At 34.7% G+C, this 23,414-nt stretch overlaps 1 protein-coding gene across 1 annotated transcript; it reads right to left on the bottom strand.

Annotated features, from left to right (window-relative positions):
- Positions 1 to 1,812: 1,812 nt before the first annotated feature.
- Positions 1,813 to 20,669, bottom strand: RSPH4A (radial spoke head component 4A). The gene is made up of 6 exons (XM_074310023.1): positions 19,835 to 20,669; positions 14,864 to 15,095; positions 7,924 to 8,640; positions 5,780 to 5,939; positions 3,539 to 3,656; positions 1,813 to 2,201 (listed from the first exon to the last, which is right to left on the bottom strand). The coding sequence occupies exons 1-6, from the start codon at positions 20,542 to 20,544 to the stop codon at positions 1,937 to 1,939; spliced, it is 2,202 nt and encodes a 733-aa protein (XP_074166124.1). The 5' UTR covers positions 20,545 to 20,669; the 3' UTR covers positions 1,813 to 1,936.
- Positions 20,670 to 23,414: the final 2,745 nt, after the last annotated feature.

Genomic DNA, 23,414 nt, shown 5'->3' on the forward strand with positions numbered 1-23,414 from the left:
GCTCTGTATGTACCCATTTATTAACATGTTATTTTCCCCATTAAGTCTCCTATATAAACTCCTTGAGGACAGGGACTATATTTATCTTTGTATGTATCTCAGCATTTAGCACAATGCCTGACACATTGTAAGTGCTTAATAAATGCTAACTGATTGATTGAAAAATGACTTTACTGCACCACTGATCAGTAAATGCTTTATACTTTCAAAAAGTTGTGAAGAATGTAATTGAGCATTTTTAAAATTTAATTTTGTCAGAGTAGCCTTGTGCTTCTCTAATAGAAACAACTGAAATGTCAAATTTATAGATGAGGCCAAATTAGCTGCTTGTCACCATAGTTCTCACAAGCAGAACTTGTCATAACAATTCTGTAAATCAGAGAGGCTTATTTGGTGGCAATTTATCTGTATGTTTGTCTTCAGATGTCTGGAATCTTTTCCAGAGTTTGTAAAATGGACTAGTATATTTATATGATTGTCAATAGCCATATAGGTACAACTACTTTACTAAGGAGGAAATGGCAAATCACTCCAATGTCTCTGCCAAGAAAATCCCAAATGGGAGTCACACAGAGTTGTACACAACTAAACAACCATAACAACAAACACTTTACAGAAACATATGCATCATTATTAGACTAGCAGGGTAGAAGGAAAGTAGATCAGTCCCAGTGACACTGGGAGATCAGAAGCCTGAAATATGTTCCTAGGGATTTATTTATACCTCTCTTTTAAGTTGATAATGATTATGAGGGCAATGAGGATCAATAAGGATGTAGAGATGACATATAGTTTACATTGGAATGGAGGATTCTGGATGAGGAAACCCCTCTCCCAAAGTAGGTCAACAACTATGCAATTTATAATTTTGAATTGTATAGAATACTGAGATTTTTAGGTGACCCATAGTCACACAACCAGTATGTGTCATTGACAGAATCTGAACTTGGCTTTTCCTGACCTATTCTGTTTTTTCATGGAATGAGACTGTTACATCAGGACTTAACTGTTCTTGTATCATAAACTCTTTTGGCAGTCAGGTACCTAGGGATGCCTTTTCAGAATAATGCTTTTTTAAATAATTGAAAGAAATGCTACATTTTAGTTAAAGGTTAATAAAAATAATGATGAAATTAATTTTTCCTCATTAAAAATAATGATGACATTATTTTTTTCCTTATCCAAGTTTGAAAGCTCCTGAAATATATAGGTGTATGGACTCTAGGTTGGGAACCTGTAATTTTTATATTGATTTTCCCCAAAGAATATAAAAAGTTTTCCATAAATATTCTTTCATTCTCTGTTTCTCACATAGTAAAGGGATGTTGAAGGTCATGTCTATTTCACATGGTTAATTACAGTATTATGTATGTTTGAGATAAAAATTTCCAAACTTAAATTTTAAATTCATTTTTCTCAAAATAAAATATGGAATAAGACAATGCTGCTAAATTGACTACTTTCTAAAGCATGATTGAACTTGGAATAATAAAAATTTAGAATTAGTGAGGACCACAGAGTGGGGGAAGCACAGAAGGGCTAAGTAACTTTGAGCTAAGATTTTCCTAGTTTTTCTATTCCATATTACCCTTACTAAGTTTTAGTATTTAGTTTTGTTTTCTCCTGAGGCAATTGGGGTTAAGTGACTTGCCCAGGGTCACACAGCTAGGAAGTGTTAAGTGTCTGAAGCTGGATTTGAACTCAGGTCCTCCTGACTTTAAGGCCAGTACTCTATCCATGTGCCATCTAGCTGCCCCAGTTTTAGCATGTTTTATAGTGATATGTCAGTGCTATAATATTAATCCTCCTATGTTAGATACCTGTTTAATTTAAATCTCAAATTTTCTGTCTTTGAGGAATTACATTTCTGAACATGATTAGTTGTTATTATCAATCACATGTATCCCCAAAGCACCTGTTTGATTTCCCATTCTTATTAGTTGTCGTCGTCGTCGTCGTCTTCATCTTCATCATCATCATCATCATCATCACCTTCTTCAATTTCTTTAGTTTTCCCAGATTCTAATACAGCATTCTCTTGTGCGGTCTGGAAAGCCTCCTCCTCAGCTACAGTGGGGTCATCCATCTCCTTGATTTCTATCCCACTGGGATACTCTGGTTGAACAAGTGGTGGAAGTGGAGGAGTATAATTGTCTGAATTGTATTTATGACCCCAACCTATGTAAAGATTCTCAAATTTTCTGTAAACAAAAGGATGATTACCATATAAGTTTTTAGGAAGAAAAGTAAAATCTGAATGAGTTACTACAATGAACAAACATTTGAAAACAACATTGTACACTTCTCTAGTCCTAAGCAAAATTGCAGTTAGAAATAGTAGAGATGAAATGTCCCTCAGGATCTATCCTTTCAGAGGAAACTTACTTTAAGTACTAAAGCTGATGGTTATCAATATTATTATAAACAATTGTCCCTGGAAAATGAACAGAAGAACTTTTTTTTTTTGTTTTTTTGTTTTCTGTGCAACGAAAATTGGATTTACACACATATATTGTATCTAGGTTATACTGTAGCACATGTAAAATGTATGGGATTGCCTGTCATCTAGGGGAGGGAATAGAGGGAAGGAGGGGAAAATTTGGAAAAATGAATACAAGGGATAATGTTATAAAAAATTACTCATGCATATATACTGTCAAAAAATTTATAATTATAAAATTAATTTAAAAAAAAACTTTTTTTGTTTTCTGAGGCTGGGATTAAGTGACTTGCCCAGGGTCACACAGATAGGAAGTATTAAGTGTCTGAGATTAGATTTGAACTCAGGTCCTCCTGAATTCAGGGCTGGTGCTCTATCCACTGCACCACATAGCTGCCCCCCAGAAAGACTTTTTGTAGGACAAGGAAATTCCAGGAAAATTAGGACTAGATATTAAAGATTTGTTTCAATATATTTAATATCTAGTCCTAATTTTCCTGTGAATTCCTTGGTTCACAAAATATAGTTTTTCACTTATGTTTTTGTATCTTTTAAAATGTTGTCTAAAGAGCTTATTTAGTTAAATATTCTCTTAACTGAACTGAAAGAGTTCATTAGTCTTCTCAAAGCTTTGGCTATGTGTTGGTAAAGAAATTAGGAAAAAGTAATAAAGGTATAAGTTCTAAGTGGGGAAAAGCATATTTACTCTCCTTTTGACCATAATTTTCTCCATTTATATCTTAACTGCAACTTAATAAAGTTAATAGAGCCTTCCCTTACCCATTATAGATCTTTCATCTCATGCCCATGAAAAAATAAAACCCTTTAGATGTAAATTGACTTAAGTAGCATTTAGATTTTCTTTCACTAGAAAAATCAAGTGAATAACCAAGTCACTTAACAAGAGAATGACAAAGCAGAGAATCTTTGGTCTCACTACATTCAGATAATGATTTGATAGAGAAAGATGATTGAATTATTATGATAATTTCCTAAATTAATCTGCTTGGTTTTTCTTGTGGGCCCAGTAATTGTGTGACTCTTTGGAATTATTAAGTGATGATAAACTATAATGATTTTATAGCTGTCAGTACTTACTTTCCATCAGAAAAAGCATATGCTCCCAGCCAAAGGTTAGATCGAAGGAATGCAATAGCATATTGAGGAATCAAACTTGAAGATAATTGGGCTGTCCATGGAGGTGTGTTCTGAATTTCTATAAACCAAAGAGTTAATTTTTCATCTTGAGAGCCAAAACTGAGTAGTAAAGAGAGAAGAAAATCCTTAGAATCAGGAATCTTGAGCTAAAGTTCTGTTTCTGACACCTACTTGCTATGTGAATTATAGGGAGATTATTTATGCTCTTGGGTTGTGCAGGTATCTATCTAAGACCATAAATCACAAACAATTTGCTAATGCCATTGTTGGAGGCAGTTTCCTTATAATTCTCTATAAGAAATCAATAATCCTGGCTTTCCCCAAATAATGTTTTTAACTCTTTGGGACATGGTTGGATATGCATTATGGATAGATATAAACATCTCATTTTCTATAAATCTGCTAAAGTACATGGGGTAAAAAGATAAGAAAGAAGCAGGAGAGCAATTGCTTAATACATAAGAGTCAGAAGCAATCAAGTTCTGAAAAGAAAGCAAGGGCCATTGACTTCATATCTACATTAAGTGGTAAGTAAACAAAAACAGGAAGAAGAAATATAAAAATGATGAGAAAGGTGTTAGAAATCTAAAAGTCAGCATTATGAATCAACCAATAAGCATTTGTTAAGTGCCTACTATGTGCCAGGTACTGTATTACGATTCTGAGAACGTAAAGACAATAATTAAAACAATTCCTGTATTTAGATAGCTTTCATTATATCATGGGAGATAAGCATGTACAGATATAGGTATATGTAAAATAAATATAAGATTTGGAGGTGGGATTGAGGTAGCGTAGGATTGGGAAGGGTGGTGATATTACCAGTCAAGAAGGATTCAGGAAAGGCTTCATGTAGGATGTGTTATTTGAATTATTATTTGAGGAAAAGTTTGAATTCTAAGAGGAAGAGATGAAGGAGTGCAATTATAGGCATGAAGAACAGAATTACAAAGGTACAGAGATAGAAAATGAGATAAAGTATAAATGGAAAAGCAAGAAGGCCAGTTTGGCTGGACCACAGCAAATATGAAAAAGGAATAGCATATAACAATCCTTGAAAAGTAGCTTGGAGCCTGGTTATGAAGAGTTTTAGATAGCAAGAGAAGTGAGATATTGACCTTGGAGATAATAGGGGAGCAGGGGAATTTACAGCAGAAAACTGGCAATAGTATAGATGATAGACTATATATATGAGAAAGATTAGAGGCAGGAAAACTAATTAGAAGGAGAGATTATTGATTGACAGAATCAGCTACACCCAGAGAAGGAACACTGGGAATTGAGTGTAAACTGTTTGCACTATTGTCTTTCTACCCAGGTTACTTTTACCTTCTGAATACAATTCTTACTGTGCAACAAGAAACTCTGTTTTATACACATATATTGTATCAAGGATATACTGTAACACATGTAACATGTATGGGATTGCCTGTCATCTAGGGAAGGGGGAAGAGGGAGGAAGGGGAAAATTCAGAAAAGAAGTGAGTACAAGGGATAATGCTGTAAAAAAAATTACCCATGCATATGTAATGTCAAAAAACTATAATTATAAAATTAATTGTAAAAATTTTTTTAAAAGGAGAGATTATAAAGGTCTAAATTAATATAGTAATATACATATATTACTACTTTATATAAATACATATATATGTATGTATTTGTATTCTGTACTTTATTGAGTTGACAATCTATGTCACATATACCAAAGGTGTCACACGAGCCAGTTCTCATCTATATGAAACAATTATAAGAACCATATCTATTCAAATTTTTTCATGATCCTAATCAGTCATTAATCAACAAAGCTTTGCTGCATTTCCATCTCCCAATCCAGCTCAGGTACTTCAGAAAAAAAAAATAAGTAAAATTTCATATAGTGTTTTATAGTTATTTTAAAATACTTTACCTCCATTATTTTGTTTAAATCATGCAACTATCCTGTGAGGTAGATGGTATAATTACTATCCATTTTTTCAAGTGAAGAAACTTAGTCCCAATGAAGCCTAATAAGTTGTCTTACCCTACCCAAAATCCAGTGCTCTATTCTACCTCAGCTATAAGAAAAAAGAGGTCAGAATCCTTGTACATCACTTTTCAGAATATCCCTCATGTATGTGGGTTCTAAATATTTTATAGTGGTTTTTTTTTTTGTAATTATGAACCTATGTGTATATAAAATACCTAAATCTTCAGATATTGGAGTCAAAAGAGGTGGCCCCAGTTCTTGTTCACTGTTATCTGGTTCCTCTCTTTTTTCTTCTATTTCTTCATCTTCATCTTCTTCCTCTTCTTCTTCCCCTACTTCACTTTTTTGTATAGGGTTAAACCAATTACACCGGCCCTAGGTAATAAAGGTTAGAAGGGTTATAAGAATCTTCAATATATCAGGTCTGTGATAAAAATAATTCACAATAATTTATCATGATGAATTCTGGAATTTATAAAATAGTTTCCTAATAATAACTCTGTGAGAAAAATAGTGCAAGAATTATTAATTCCCATTCTTTAGATAAGGGAACTGGAGATTCAAAGAGCTATAACCAGCTGATCGTCATGTAACTAGTAGGAGCCAAAGCTAGAGTTCAAAGTCAGGTTCTTTAATAGGAAGCCTAGTATTATTTCTCCTGCATCACAAACTAGCTTCTGTTAAAACAGACCTAATTAAATTATGATAATTCTAGTAAAAAATATACTTCAAAGAGAAATTTCATTCAATTATATAGATAACTCAAACAAAAGTAGGTTATATATATTTTCTATTATTGTTTTACAGTCATTTTCAAAAAAGTCAAAGAATGTGTGTCTGTCTATGTGTATGTTATCCCAAATATCTTAGTGCAGTTTTAAGTTATTAGTGCTGTCTATGTGTATGTGTATTATATACATGTTACATATTTACATATATGTGACTTTTGGGATACCCTATATTTTTAACCATTCAATCATCAGTGAACCACATGAAGAGATTATTAGAAATAATATAAGAATAAATGAACAAATATTAAGACAATAATATTTGTAATGTGCCATAGGTACATTCTGCCTTTGGTACTTGCTGGTTATGTGATTCTAGATAAATCGCTTAAAATCTTACACCCCAGCAAACTCTACCAAAAAACATATGTTGTAGAATAAGCACTAATTTTTATTAATAAGTGTCATTTCTCCATGTGGAATTATCTACCCTGATAAAATGAAAAAGAGGGGAGAGAAAGGAAATAGGAAGAGAGAGAAGAAAATAGAATAAATGAGTAGAGGTGAGAAAAGATGAAATGAGATGGGATGGAATAGGATGGCATGGGATGAGATAAGATGAGAGAAAGATAGCTAAAATGAAAGTTGTAGTTTCTCACTTCTCTTTTATGTAATTCATTATCTTTTTCATGCTTTTCCTTATGAGGGTTATGCTAAAATTATAGTATGTTTACAATATACAATAATATGTGGCAATAATTCTATGTTCTCTAACACAGTCTTTGAACATACTGTACTACTGCCATGAAATAGGAGTGTGATTTGAAGAAAAGGAGCACTATCCTAAAAAATATGTTTACATAAGTTTAAAATATAAAAAAGTAATTTCACAAAGTCACCTAAATCCTATTTTATTTGAAGTAGATCACATAACACTACTAACAAGTAATGCATTTGAGGCAGCTGGGTAGCATAATGGATGGTACCTGGAGTTGAGAAGAACTGAATTCAAATCTGGTCTCAGATTTGCTAGCTGTATGACCCTGAGTAAATAACTTCTGTCTACCTTAGTTTCCTTAATTGTAAAAATGAGAATAATAGTATTTCTCTCAGCAAGGGAAAATCAAATAAGATATTTACAAAACATTTAGCATAGTGCCTAGAACACAGTAATCATTAATATTATTCCCCTCTTTCTGACCCAATTTGAAAGTTTCTAATTGATATCATATATTTGGCATTCTTATATTTTTAGTTTATATTTTTGTGTCTTTATCTCTTTTGCTAAACTACAGCATCTTATGGAAAAGGACTATTGGGGGCAGCTAGGTGGCACAGTGGATAGAACCCTGAGGATCTGAGTTCAAATATGGTCTTAGACACTTAACATTTCCTGGCTGTGTGACCTTGGGCAAGTCCCTTAACTCCAATTGCCTAAGGAAAGGAAGGAAGGAAGGAAGGAAGGAAGGAAGGAAGGAAGGAAGGAAGGAAGGAAGGAAGGAAGGAAGGAAGGAAGGAAGGAAGGAAGGAAGGAAGGAAGGAAGAAGGAAAGAAGGAAAAGGACTATTGTCTTCTACACCATAGAAATTAAATAAATAATGATTATAGATTGAGAATTGCAGAGAGCATACCTGAGGTAGAATATGTTGCACATGATGAACCCAGTTGGACAGGGATTCTACTAGCTCAGTGACTTGGATGCCTTCAAAATCAGGATTCTTCTCATAATTATCCCGTCCACCTTCTACCTCCTCCTCCTCCTCACTTTCTCCAAAATGATAGAAACCTAGAGGGCTAATGTGAGTTCCTGCTGAAATTCGAGCAATTTGTGCCCTCAAGTAATTACTCTCATTCCCTGGAAAAGGTGGATAACTTATAATAGGAGCATCTAATCTCCCCGTGAAAAATTTCTTGATTTTCCTTGCAATAACAATTTGTGCAGGTGTAACTGATGGTAACCTGACCCAAGGCATTCCTGGCTCATTGCACACAAAGTAGGTATATTTGTTGGCACCTGTTCTGTTTTCTTCTTTTGGTATCACTTGTGGGCCCTTGTAAGAAGACTTAGGCAATTCAGTTTCCTCTTCATCAGCCTCACTTTCTTCGATGTTATCTTCCTCTTCTATCTCCTCTTCATCTTCCCCTTCACGGAATTCTACTTCAGCCACAATGTAATTCCTGTCTATACCCAAGATTTTCCCCCAGAAGCGGCATGTGTGTAATGGTTGTGTGTCAGTGAGATGTTTGAGGGCAAGAAAAATGCGATAGGTTTCATCTGTACTCAAACCAACTCCGGCTTGTTCAAAGTAGAAAGCTGATTCCATTATATTTGGAAGAGGGGTTTCTGCCTGAAGAGAGAAATACATTAGTTAGAACATCAGATACAAGCAGGAATGTTTCAAGGCTCAAATGGTATAAGGAATGTAAAGCATTTTACAAACCTTAAAGTGTTATGTAAATGCCAGTTATTATTATTTGTATTAGCCTACAGGCACCAGTTCTCCAGTCTGGTAATAATGTCATTTCTTGAGTCTTTTACTGTATTCCTGATGAATCCAGGCAATAGAGCAATAAAAGGGTATGTTGGTAAATGTTTAAAAATGAGACTGGGAAGGGGGGGAGCAGGGAATGTCTCCACACACTTTCCAATTTAATCTATATACACTTTCAACAAAACTATAAATCAAGCCCTGATTTATAGCAACTGTCAGTTTCTAAGGTTTAATGTTCACACTGAAAATTTTACAATCATTTCTCACAAGCCAATAGAATGACTTTCTGCATGCCATTGAATATAATAAAATATATTTGCTTTCCTTTCTTCATCTGTATTTCCTTGGATGTTTATTAATTTCAATCACAATATCTTTGTTCATGTTATTGCTAAACCCCAGTGCTGTAGCCAACCTCTTGGCCAGTTTATAGTCTCATTTCTTTTAAAATCCAGCTCAGTATGGTTCCACGGGAATGATTCCCTGGCTCAATAACACCTTTATCACTTTTCTAACTTATATCCTCTTTTATTACTTACATAGGGAGCTTTTGTCTTATCTCATACTTTAATATTTCAAGGACCTCTGATTTCATTTCATATAAATATTCCCTTACAGAGATACAGATCACAAACTTTCTGAACCTAAAAAAGAGTCTTTGTGAATGACTATGGCAGAAAAATTCATCAACTTGTGAGCAAGTTGATAAGTTTTTCTAAATTTATAGACTGGTCTTCAGATGACAGACCTTAATTTGTCACCTTCCATTTTATTTGGACTTTAGTGTATCACTTTAAGTTGGGGTTTCTGAGATTCAGTAGGGCTAAAGCTGATCAGGTGTCTGAAAAAAGCCTGTGCCAAGATGTTTAGAATAGACAAACTGGCTCAGATTGGAAAAATGATACATTAAAACTTCCATAGTGACTAGCATTTGGATTAGGTCTGCAGTTATGACTCCTGCATTTCTAGCCTAAATAGCCTTGAGTAATGGCATATGTAGCTGAATATGTAGCTGAAATGAATACCCAAAATATTGGATGAAAATCAAGAGGCAAAATTATCTCAATAGGCTAGAATCATGGGATGTGTATCTATAAAAATATACTACAATAGGATAAGTTATGTGAGATACAATAGTTCATGTGAAAAAAAGCCTAATTTTTTTTATAGTCTGAAAACTCAAAATGTACTAGTTTTCAAAATGAGAGGAGTCTAATATACTTAGTAATAATCAGTGAATGTGCAGCCTCAGTCAAACTAAGACTTGCTAAATATCTTAGCTTAAAAAAGCCAAGGCCTCCTGATGCATCCACAGACATCTCCAGCTTTTCTGATCTATATCTTGTCACCAGACCCAGACAGCTCTGGAAGAGAGTGTGAGGCTGGTGACTTAACACAGTCCATCCTCATTAAAATTCGATTCATTTGAATTTCATAGCATTGTCTTCTTGAAGTAATACTCCTCTAAGAATGAAGGACAAGGAATAATAGAAACAGTTTGATGACAGCCAAAAATGCTAATACAATCATAGGTTATGTTAAGAGATTAGTAGAGTTCAGAATATCATGTTTTCACTGCACTCTAATTTGATCTGATCACACACTTAGAATAGTGTATTAAGTTCTAGGTGCCACATTTTTAGGAAAGGCATTGATAACCTGAGGAGCATTGAAAAGATCTATCCTTCCTTCCTCTCTCCCTCCTCCCTTCCCTTTTTCCTTCCTTCGATCCATCTTTCCTTCCTTCCTTCGATCCATCTTTCCTTCCTTCCTTCCTCCCTCTTTTCTTCTTTCCTTTCCCTTCCTGCTTGTTGACTGATTAGATATTATTATTGAATGATTTGTAGGCTAAAGCCTGAAACTATTATATTGTCATGGGATTTATTATTTTCATATAATCAATATGATATGAGTAATAATTATATGACTTAAGATTTCTTGGAACTTCCTTTTTCCCTTCAGGAGATTCTGGTGTGGGATATGCTGCAGCAGAAAGTAATTAAGTCAAAAACTCCTAACAATGCTAATAGTGCCTGTAATTTCTAAGTGAACCAAATCAGAAATTGCACCTTTATTCCTTCCACCACATTAATTCCAGTTCTGTAACATGTTGAACAATCACAAGATTCAATGACCCTTATGCAATGATTCTAATGAATTAAAGGTTATTCCCACAGGTCTCAAGAATACCAGTATTGTCTCAAAAATGCCTATACCTATGTATCTGCCATGGGAACTGTTTACTTAAGACCTAACGATGACGTTTGCATTGTAGTCCAGCCCCTTTGTGGTTTTTAGGAATATAACCCCTACCCCTGCCCCAGAAAGTCAAGACTTCCTATTCAGGGGGAGGACTTCAGTTGGCAAATCATTTTTCACACTTTGAAATCAATTAAATGTCTGTATGATTTGAGACTCTCCTGTCAGCCTGCTTTGTTTGGTCTTTTACAGATTAGAGGCTGGTCCAGTCAGTATCAAGCAGGTATAGAGAGGAAACAAAGGAAGTAGTAATAATTAATTAGATTTGAAGGCTGCCTACAAATAAATCCCAATAGCATGGTTTAATGGAAAGAACATTTCTAAATGGAGTTGAAGCTCCAAAGACTTAGAGCAAGAAGCAATAGACTGATTCAACTTCTGGTGTTGCCATCTATTAGTTATATGAATTTAATTCCATCTGTATATTCCATTTGTAAATAAATACAAAATATTATTGCTATATGAGGCAGCATAGCATAATGAACAGGAGGCCAATCTTGCAATTAAGAAAACTTGGATTCAAGCCCTTTTTCTGACAAACACTACCTATGTGATCCTAGGCAAATTGCTTAACTGCTCAGTATCTCATCCAGTTTTCTAAACTATAAATCATAGACAAGATACAGGGGAGTTAAAAGGGGTTTGCAGTACCAATGGAATCACAAATTCCTCTTTTTTCCCACTAAAATATACATTATATGCAAATACGCTAACTAAAACTTCACTACTGAGAAATAATTATATATCAGATTAATTTATCTTAAACCTCCAAAAGAACCTTCTAATATATGCTGTCTCACTTATAAAATAGGTCTTTGTATTGATCCCTTCAAGATACTTTATAGCAGAAATAAAGAAAATTACAAATACTTAATCAAACATAGTTCTTCAAAAAAAAAATCTGAGTGGACATTTCATAAAAGAATATCAAAGTGTTTAATCGAAATTAAGCCTACTACTGTAGATTGTTATTAAAGAAGGATATGAAGAGATGAATTATTTGACTCAGTCAGGGGTTTTTATCCTTTTTTGTCGGTGATGGACTTTTTGTCAGTCTGGTGAAGTCTAGGAACAATTACTTCTCAGAATCATGTTTTTAAATAACTGAAGAAAATTATAAATTGTGATGAGAATTTAGAGAAAATAAACATATATTTTTTCCTCATTCAAATTTATGGACCCCTGAAATCTATCCATAGGCATTTTGCATTATGTAGACCTCTTACCTCCTGGTTAAAAATTCCTAATCTAAATAAAGATTCAAATTAGACATAGAACCAAGAACATAAATGATCTGTTTATTCTTCTGCTACAGCATCTGCTTAAACCAGCAAATGTATAAACAAAGAAATAAAAGATTGTATCTAAGAGTAGTGTTATTGAAGATTACTATTAAAGCAACTGGGAAACAATAATAAACCCATACTACAGAGAAAGCTAGGCAATAGTATAATGGATCCTATTTGTAAATGTACACATCAGAAATTTCTGAGTTATTAAAATATGTATTTAATAATTACAGTATACCATCCTTACCTCTGATACCAGCTTACTCTGTTGGGAAAAATCGTTCACAGATTCTTATAGTATGTGCAAGAAAGATCTCATTTTTCCACTATCTTGTCAGCCCTTCCTGAATCATCTTACATTCTCATCTCTTAACTTGTGTTTAAAAAAAAAAAAAAAAAGTAACTTAAGGCAGCCAGTCTAAGTAAGGATTCAAAGGATAGCCCAAGTAAAGGCAGGCATTTAAAGATAGATTTTCAATTGCTCAACAATTATTCATTCAATAAACTGTAATTAAGCATAAATAAAATAACATCATTTATAAACATTGTTTATGAAGTACTTTCACAATATTTCATTCCTTTATTTGTTCTCTTTAATAACCCTATAAGTAGGTAGCATAAGTATTATGTCTGTTTTTCAAATATGGAATCTAAGATCCACTGCCTTTTTGTATCCCTAGAATTTATACTTAGCCACCAAAATAGGTACTTAATGGTTGGTTGTTAACGTTTGCTCTGGAAGAGGACCACTTTTTTGGGTTTGGGTTTTTTTTTTTGGCTTTTTAAAAATTCCTTGTGTTTATTTTTTTTTAATTTTTTATTAATTTAATTAATTAATTTTTACAAAAAATTTTATGCATAGGTAATTTTTCAGCACTGACAATTGCAAAACCTTTTGTTCCAACTTTTCCCCTCCTTCTCCCCACCCCTTCCTCCAGATGGCAGGTTGACTAATACATATTAAATATGTGAAAGTATAAGTTAAACACAATATATGTATACATGGAGGATCACTTTTTCTGACCACCTTAAGAGCATTGCCCTGCATGAATTCTCCATATAATGGTTTGTTTTGTTTTGTTTTGTTTTGTTTTTTGGCAAACAAATATCTGACATTCAAACAATGTGGTCAGCCCAACAGAGTTGTGTTTTCTGTAATGAGTTGGAATGCTTGTTTAGTTTGAGTTTAGTTTAGTTCAAAAAAAGATCTCAGCATCTGGTATCTTATGCTGCCAGGTAATCTTTAGAATCTTCCTAAAACAATGCAAATGGAAGTGATTCAGAGTCCTAGCATGGTACTGATACACTTACTGCCCAGGTTTCACAAGCATACAACAACGAGGTCAGCATAACAGCTCTGTAGACCTCTCTCCTCTCTCAGATTTTTTTTTCAGAGCCTTCCAAACACTGAGCTAACTCTGGCAATGCATGTGTCAAGATCATTATCAAATGGATATTCGTGGAAAGTGTACTGTCAAGGTAAGTAAACTTATCACAGCATTCATTATTTGTTGTAGATGTAGATGATGGTTCCACACCTGGATGATGTAGTGCTGGCTAATGGATTACCTGTGTTTTTTTGGTGTTAATTGTTAAGCCAAAATTAGCACAAGCAGTAGGCAATGAATCCATCCTTTGATGCATCTCAGCTTCAGAGGCTGAATTATGTGCACAGTGCTTAATAAATGTGTAAGACTTATTGAGTGAGAAGAGAACCAGCTATACCCAGCAAAAGAACTATGGGAAATGAGTGTGAACAACAACATAGTATTTTTATTCCATCTGCTTTTGTCCACTTGCTTTTTGATTTCCTTCTCAGGTTATTTTTACCTTATTTCTAAGTCCGATTTTCTTGTGCAGCAAAACACCTGTATGGATAACATATGTATGTATGTATATATATATATATATATATATATATATACATATTTAACAGGTATTGGTCTACCTACCATTTAGGGGAGGGGGTGGGAGGAAGGAGGGGAAAAGTTGGAACAGAGGGTTTTGCAAGGGTCAATGCTGAAAAATTACCCATGTATATATCTTGTAAATAAAAAGCTACAATTAAAAAAAAAGACTTATTGAGTGACTTGTACAAGATTATACAGATAATAAGTAATAGAACCTAAGCTCAAATCCATCACATTTGGGTTTCTTCCATAATACTATTCTACCTCTTTGTAGAGGGCAACTAGGTAACGTAGTGAATAGAGTGCTACTGGATCTGAATTCAAATCTATCCTCAAGACACATAGGCAAACCAATTAATGCTTTTTGTCTCAGTTTCCTCAGCTATAATATGAAGTAGAGAAGGAAATGGCAAAGCATTCCAGTATCTTTCCCAAAAAATTCCCAAATGGGGTCATAAAAGATTGGAGGAGACTGAAATAGCTAAAAACAAGCAAAGGAATGATTAGAGTTAGGTAAGGTAAAATGGAAAAAACTACTTGACGAATACTTGAAGGTAAAAAAATGGTTTGTAGAGAACTGTGAAATAAAAAAGTGTGAATTTTAAATAAAAGATGACTTACTATTTCATCTTCCTGTTCTTGATCACCTTCTAAATTCCCATGGAGAAAAAGTGACTTTTGCTTCTCTGCTAATTCATATGCCAAAGGTATCTCATGTTCATCTTGGAGTGTATCCAATTTCTTGTTAAAATGAGACTTCTTCACATCTTCACTGATATTTTCAATGATATCAACAACATTTTCAGGGCGTTGATCTAAAACTTTAGTCAGTACTTTAGAAAGATGATCATATCTACCCAAAAAGAGAAAACCCCAGGAAAGAACATTAGACTTTCTAAGAGTAGCAAATAAAACTGAGTATGGTGAAAACATTCAGGCACTCAAGGAGCTTAAAAACTTTTAGACTTACTGAGACATTAATTACCTATACATTGAAGACCACTTCTGTCTTCTCAGAAAGTCTGTAGCATTTTTAGAGGGAGAAGGCATCTTAATAACATAGAGACTACAGGATTCTGTCCTGGACCTTCTTCACTTTTCCTTCTATACTACTTCATATGGTTTTCTCATTAGCTCCCATGAATTTAACTACCACCTAATTACTGATAATTCTCAAATCTATTCATCTTGTCTAATGTCTCTGCTGACCTCTAATCTCCTATCTCCAATTGTCATTCACCTCAAGCTGGATCATCTGAAACTCAACAAGTTGAAAATTGAACTCATTATCTTTCTTTCTAATTCCTCTTACCCCTCTTATTTTACCTATTACTGTAGAGTAGGGATGAGGAACTTTTTTTTTTTTTTTGCCAAGAGCCATTTGGATATTTATAATATCATTTGCCATCAGCTGTGTTCACTAGATAAAACAAATATCCAGTTATCTCAGTAATTATAATTTTCATGTTTCTCAATTTCTTGAGAGTTTGATTAGTAAAATCAGCTCCCCAAGGACTGATTACTTCAAAGTTGACTAACAAAATCAACTATTTCTTCCTGTAGATGTGAGAATTTAACTTTAGACTTGAGTCTAAAGACTCAATAAAGTTCAGAACTATCTGTCTTCTCTTTGACACCAAATCATAGCTACTATATACACAATCCAAGCACTTTTGCTCTAGCCAGAAAGTCTATTCTCTGTAACTACTATTTAACTTGATGATGTTCTGCACCTTTAAATCTTCAATTGCTATTTGCAAATAATATCTATATAATATTGCCTTCAAAGGCAGGACTTAAGATTCATTTCTTTCCAGTGTTTTCTTTGATTTACATCTCTTGGTCCTACAAATAAAGGACCAGATGAGTTACCATCTCCTTAACCAAAAGTGATCGATAAGATTCTGTCCTAGATCCTCTTTTCTTTCTACTTTTTGTTTCTTGGTAACCTCATTAATTCCCATAGGTTTACTAATCAGATGACTCCCAAATATACATATCCAGTCCTCATTTCTCTCCAGAGCTCCAATCCCACATTATTAATTGCTTGCTGATCTGGAATTATGCCCCAAAAGTTATCAAACTGTGCATACCCTTTGATCCAGCAGTGCTACTACTGGGCTTATATCCCAAAGAAATACTAAAGAAGGGAAAGGGACCTGTATGTGCCAAAATGTTTGTGGCAGCTCTTTTTGTAGTGGTTAGAAACTGGAAAATGAATGGATGCCCATCAATTGGAAAATGGTTGGGTAAATTATGGTATATGAATGTTATGGAATATTATTGTTCTGTAAGAAATGACCAGCAGGATGAATACAGAGAGGCTTGGAGAGACTTACATGAAATGAGCAGAACCAGGAGATCATTATACACTTCCACAATGATATTGTATGAGGATGTATTCTGATGAAAGTGGATATCTTCAACAAAGAGATTTAACTCAGATCCAATTGATCAATGATGGACAGAATCAGCCACACCCAGAGAAGGAACACTGGGAAATGAGTGTAAACTGTTCGCATTTTTGTTTTTCTTCCCAGGTTATTTTTACCTTCTGAATCCAATTCTTCCTGTGCAACAAGAAATTCGGTTCTGCACACATATATTTTATCTAGGATATACTATAATACATTTAACAGGGGGTGGAGGGAAGGAGGGGAAAATTCAGAATAGAAGTGAGTGCAAGGGATAATGTGGTAAAGAAATTACCCATGCATATGTACTGTCAAAAAAAAGTTATAATTATAAAATTAATAAAAGAATTATAAAAAATTAATTGTCTGCTGGACATCTTCATCTGATTATTCCATGATCATCTCAAACTATTCCAATTTGAATTCATCTTTCTCCTGAAAGCCACATTTCCTCCAAACTTTCCCATTTTTTTTAGGTTTACAACCTGAGTCTTATTAATGTTTTTATACCTCTCATCTTCCATGCTCATTCATTTGTCTGGTCTCAGTTCTTCTAACTCCATAATACCTTTGCTATTTCTCTCCTTTTTTTCCAATCACAGCCAGTATCCTAGTTCAGGTTCTTATCAACTATTGTTTTGATCATAGCAGTAGCCTCTTATGTGATCTCTGTATTTCTAGTGTCCCTCTTCTCTGATCCATCTTCCACATTGCAACTAAAGTTATATTCTTAATGTACAGCTCTGACCCTATTACTCTTCTACTCAAAAATAACTGTATTGCTTTCATATAAAATATAAATTGTACTTAAAGCCTTGCACAGTCTGGCTCCCACTCATTTTTCCATTGTTGTTACCTATTACTCTCTCTCACATATTCTATATAGCCAAACTACTCTCCTATAAGTTCCTTGTAATACTTCATTTCTTTACTTAATGTTTCTGTACATTGGGCCTTTCCATTGCTGGCATCCTCTTGCTTTTCATCTTAGCCTCTCAAAATCCCTAGCTTGTTTTTAGGCACAGCTGGGGTGAGAGTTTTCCTGTCAGCCTTGAGTTGTTATTGATTGCTTCTTACTGAAATTATATATTTTAAAAATATGCTTTGCATTTACAAATGTTTACATATTCTATTTCTTCTCTTTATCATTCAAAGCCCTTCATAACATAGATTACCCCCCCCCTTTTTTTGTTCTTCACTTTACACTTCCATTTAGTAACACTGGCCTCCTCAATGTCCCTCAAACAAAACACTCCATTTTTCATTTCCAGGCATTTTCACTGACTGTTCCCCAGTCTGAAAGGCTCTCCCTCTTCTCTGCATCCTGATGTCTCTAGTTTCTTTTAAGTCTAAAATCTCACCTTTTACTGGAAGCCTTTCCCTATTCCTCAATTCTAATGGCCTTTCTTCTACTAATTATTTCCAATTTGTCCTTTATATACTTTTATAGTTTGTCTTTCTCAGTAGATTTCCTCAAGGGCAATGACTGCCTTATGCCTTTCTTTGAATCTCTAATGGTAAGAAAATGCCTGTCATATAATAGGTGCTTAATAAATGTTTACTGACTAACACACACATGCACATATATGTATTCATGTGCATACATATTGAGACCAAATATATATATTTCATACAGATATATGTATGTGTATATTGTATATGTATTTTTCATATGAATTCTTCTCAAACTGTCAGATTTTCTAAGGCAGAGATTTTTTAAAATTTTGTACAAATCTACCCTTTTAGTATATCTCTACACAAATCTTATTGACTACATTGCTTATTGATGAAGTATTTTCCTATTTATGCTGGTTGCTATTATTTTATGCTTGGGAATATTGATATTAATAGATATCAAGGGGGCAGCTAGGTGGCGCAGTGGATAGAGCACCAGCCCTGAATTCAGGAGGACCCGAGTTCAAATCTAATCTCAGACACTTAACACTTCCTAGCTGTGTGACCCTGGGCAAGTCACTTAACCCCAGCCTCCAAAAAAAAAAAAAAAAAAAAAGGTATCAAGAATAGAGTACATTATTCTCATACACAGGGGTTCACCAATAGTAAGGTGAGTTTTTGTTAATCTATAATTACTTAAGTAACTATTAAGTGCTAGATACTGTACTAAGCACTGAAAATCAAAGATAAAAATGAAATGGATTCTAATCTCAAGGAGTTTATATTCTATTGATCTTCATGTTTCATAAACATACCTATATTATATACACTTTGTTTACATTAAGTAGTACTCACATTTTGGGGGGTAATTTTTGCATGTAAAAATTGACATGATTTTTATTCATGATACTTATTCAATTATTATATCAAGATATTTATTTTGAGGATATTCTTTTTTGAGGAAATTCACTTTTATTTATTTTAATTATTTATTATTCTATATTTATATATAATATATATGATATATTATATATATATTTATATATATAGAATATATACATATTCTATATATATTATTTTAATTATTTATTATTCTTTTTTGAGGAAATTCACTTTTAATATGAATGATGCCCTTTCTATATCATTGATCAGTCTCTAATTCTGACTTTTTCTTGTTGCCTGGACTAGACAGGAGTTTTTAGGAGGACTAAGTTATGTTAGAAGACTAGATTAGGAGAACTAGTAGTTGTTGTTGTTTTTTTAAAATTTCTTATCAAAATCTATGGAAAAGGCAAACTATTGATTATTTAAAGCTAGAATTTAAGTCAGAGAGTTACTTTTCAATAATTTAGTAGAAGTGATATTTCAACTATTTCACACAATTTTTAGTGTTGTGAAAATACAGAATATTCTCTTAATATAAACAAAATAAGCTCTTTTACTACTGCTTTCTTTGATAGCTAAGTACCAAATTCAACTCACTACACCAAAAAAAAAAAAAAAAAAAAAAAACCAACAACCAGGCATTCAACAAATTGTTTGTTGATTGATAGGAATAATTGAGAATTATTAATTTTTGGGAAGAAATGTTATTACTATGTAATAAGCCACTAGTCAGATCACCATTCAAAATATCCTGGACTTCCATAGTCCTTCATCTTCAAGTCACTTTACTAACTTGTCTCTTCTTGAAGACACCCCCCCCCCATACATATCACACCCAACTACTTAGTTATATTCTTGTTTCTTCGGCTAATTTTGTTTCTATTTATCTAAGACTCACAGATTTAGGCCTGACTTGTTACTTTTCTTCAGTAGATATGCCTTAGCATTCTGGACAGCAATCTCTAGATTATTAGGTGCAGTAGGTTCAGATGCACCTTTTTGATTCAGTCCAAGTTCTGGCTTATTGATACCAAATGTACTGTTGGATTCATCGTGATGAAAAATGTCTGAAGCTGGTTTTTCTGGTGGATTGATGTCCTGATTCAGGTCTTGCAGCAGATACTGGGGTTGTTGGGAGAGATAGGAGGATTCCTCTGATCCAATTAAATGAGGAGTTGTTTCCCTTTCATAAGGAACTTGTTCTAAATGGCTAGGTTGAAGTTCCCCAGCCTCGGAAATTTCATCAAAGTTCTGTTCGGGCGTGGTAGGTGGAGCAAGGCCCTGTGGATCCAGCCTTACCTGAGGAGGATCTTCCGTACCTGGCTTGGAAGGGGGAGGGCTAAGTGCAGCATTTGGCTCAGCTAGGGTAGCTCCGGAGTCTCTCTCTCCGGATCCAGGGCTCTGAGGCCGGATATCATTCCTGGGTGGGGGCTCGGATGTCGGCCCTTTTTCCTGCTTAAGGTGGTCAGTTACCTCGAATTCGGAGTCCGGGGACCGAGATGGAGCAAGTTCCTCAGGCTTTCCGCCTTCCCTGGCTCCCTTCTCCTTTTTTTTCTGTTTATTTTCTTCATGGGATTCCTCGAGTTCTGGGAAGGCAGAGGATTCCATGATTTTTTGCAAGAGATGACAAATTTGTGGGTACTGGCTTTGAATGAAGTGGCGCCAGTGGAGCAGGATATCAGGGGCGCCAGCAGACACGCTCCAGGGACTCAGGTGGCTTGAGGATCCGTTTCCATAGCAACCCCCTAGGAGAAGGGGCGGGGCGTCTCTAGGGTAAACATCACGCAACTTTGCTCAGCCTGGTAAACGGATGGGGGCGGGGAAGGGACCTGGGGAACTGGAGTGTTGATTTGATCTTGGTCCTGCCCTTCTTACTAAAGTCCACTAATTGTATATCTTAAATAATGGATAGGTCCCGCCCAGAAAATGACTGGGCTCTGTCCTTTCGAGGACATTATTGATGCATCCATATCGACTACGTGGGGAAATGGGTTAAATTAGTGGAAGACATACCTGTACTTGTAAAGACTCGAAAATAGAGAGTTGACTAGCTTCAGCTGTAGCTATCACCACTCTGCTTAGGCTAAACTGTGAGCAGACTTTCAGAGCTCTTTACTGCCAGTGTAGGCCACTGCCGCTTGGTTGTAGATGGAAAAGGGATGGGGGGAAGGGTGTGGAAAACTTAACGGGATAAATAAATTATGGCTATTTAATTGCAGCCTAATCTATCAGAGCTTAACTCTCACAATCTCTGGGTTTCTGGGTGAGGGTTAAAGGGCAGTTTCCTAATTTGACAATTGAAATCTCAGTAAGCTATTTCATGCTTTGCCATTCCTCATTCATTTAATATTCACTTATAAAGCTATTAAGTGAAGAAAGCCTTGTATTGGGGAAGAGAAAAAGCAGAGAGAGGAAGATGAGAAGTTCAAGCGACCCCATTCCAGCCCCATCAGATTTCCTTCTCCTCACTGACTGCAAACTTGTTGACACCATTCTCAAAAAACCCTCACTTGATCCACCCATCTACACTAGCTCTCATCCTTTACATTTCCTTCCTTTTACTAGAGAACTCCAACAACACCTTGAGAAGGCCATTTGAAGAAAGAGAAACTTTTTTCCTTCTTAATCCTCAGCAATCTGGCTTCCACTTCATCATTCATCTGAAACTATTTTCTCCAATGTTGCCAACCATGTATTTGCTAAATCTAATAGCTTTTCTTAGTCTTTATCATTATTGATACCAGCAGCCTCATATACATTGATACTTTTTTTCTAGATACTCTAGTTTCTCTAGGTTTTCATGAAACTGCTCTTTCCTAGTTCTTTTCCTATTTACCTGACTTCTTTTCTTCAGTTTCCTTTACTGGGTTTTCATCCAAGTCACTTCATTAACTGGAAGTTTTCCAAGGCTTTGTACTGGATTTTTTCTTCTCTTTAGTCTATACCATTTTTCTTAAGTTGTCTCAAAAACTCCCATGATGTGATTATCATCTCTCAAATCTACTTATCCAATCCTAACCTCTCTTACATCTTCAAATGCCTACTAGATATCTTAAACTGATGTCCTACAGACATCTCAAACTCAACATATCCCACATGGGACTCATCTTTTCCCCCAAGCATTCTCCTCTTTATAAATTCCTATTACAATAGAAATCACTCCTCTCCTCACCATCACCCAGACTAACAACTTAGTTATCACCTTCAAATCCTCACTCACATCCCCCCACCCCCATCCAATTTCTTGCCAAGTCCTGTAATTTTTACATTTGAAACATCTCTAATATATTACCACCTTCTTATCTCTTGCACTGTCCCTACCCTTTCATTATAGGCTTTCATTACCTCATCCCTATACTATTGTACTAGGTTCTGACTGGTCCTCAAATTTCTCCTCTCAAGTCCATCCTCCATTCAGCTGTCAAATTGATCCTTCCAGACTGCAGATCTGATCATGATATCTCTCAGCTCTTTCAATAAATTCCAATGGTATCCTACTACCTTCAGGATTAGATATAAAATCTCCTGGTGTTCAAAAGTTCTTCATAACCCGCCCTCCTCTTATTTTCTAGTCTTCTTACAGCTTATTTCACTCCCTACCACCTCCTGTGACTGTGTACAGTCACAATGATTTCCTTTTTGTTCCTCATATACTAATTCCATCTCCTGACTCAGATATTTTTGCTGGGTTTTCCCCATGTCTGGGATTCTCTCATCTCATCTCCATTTTCTGACCTTCTTGGCTTCCTTCAAGTCCCAGATAAAATGTCATCTTTTACAAAAGCCTTTTCTCATCCTCCTTAATTCCAAAACTTTCTTTCTACTAATTATAATTTATTCCGTATTTATTTTGTACATACATAGTTGTTTGCAAGTTGTTTCCTCCATTACAAACTTCTTTTTTTATGGTATCAATTTTAAATTAATTTTATTCTCCAGGACTAAAACTGCATTTACTCTTGTATATAGTACTAATAAGGAGCAATATTCACTTCTTTCTCTTTCTGCACTCATTCAAGTATTCAGAATGTCCACATTTAAACAATAGCTTAAATGTTACTTTTAAACTGCTACTGCCTTAGCTATAGATTTAAATCCTTCAATTTTTAGAAAGCTCTGTGAAATGCTATTACTTCTGATGTATTTAGTTGACCTCTTCAATGGTGGGTCCAGAAAAAGCATTTCCAGATGGGGCTGTTCTACCCTCATGAACCCATCAGGCATTCTTATTAGCATGCCCCCTGCAGTCTGATAGTTTAATAATAATAATAGGGTTGCAAATGTCCAATTCTTTCTGCTGATGCTCAAATTCTTCCTTCTCAGTAGTCTGAGAAGAAAGTTCCTTTAGCAGTTCCTTCTTATCTAGCCAATTATTTCATTACATTTGTCAAGGATCTTCTATCTGTCTTCATTGCCAATTTTATTTTATTTATATATTTATATATTTTATTTTGGAATTTCTCATTTTCTATGGTAGA

This window comes from Sminthopsis crassicaudata, chromosome 4 (genome assembly GCF_048593235.1).
Source record: "Sminthopsis crassicaudata isolate SCR6 chromosome 4, ASM4859323v1, whole genome shotgun sequence".
In the NCBI taxonomy this organism is placed as follows: Eukaryota; Metazoa; Chordata; class Mammalia; order Dasyuromorphia; family Dasyuridae; genus Sminthopsis; species Sminthopsis crassicaudata.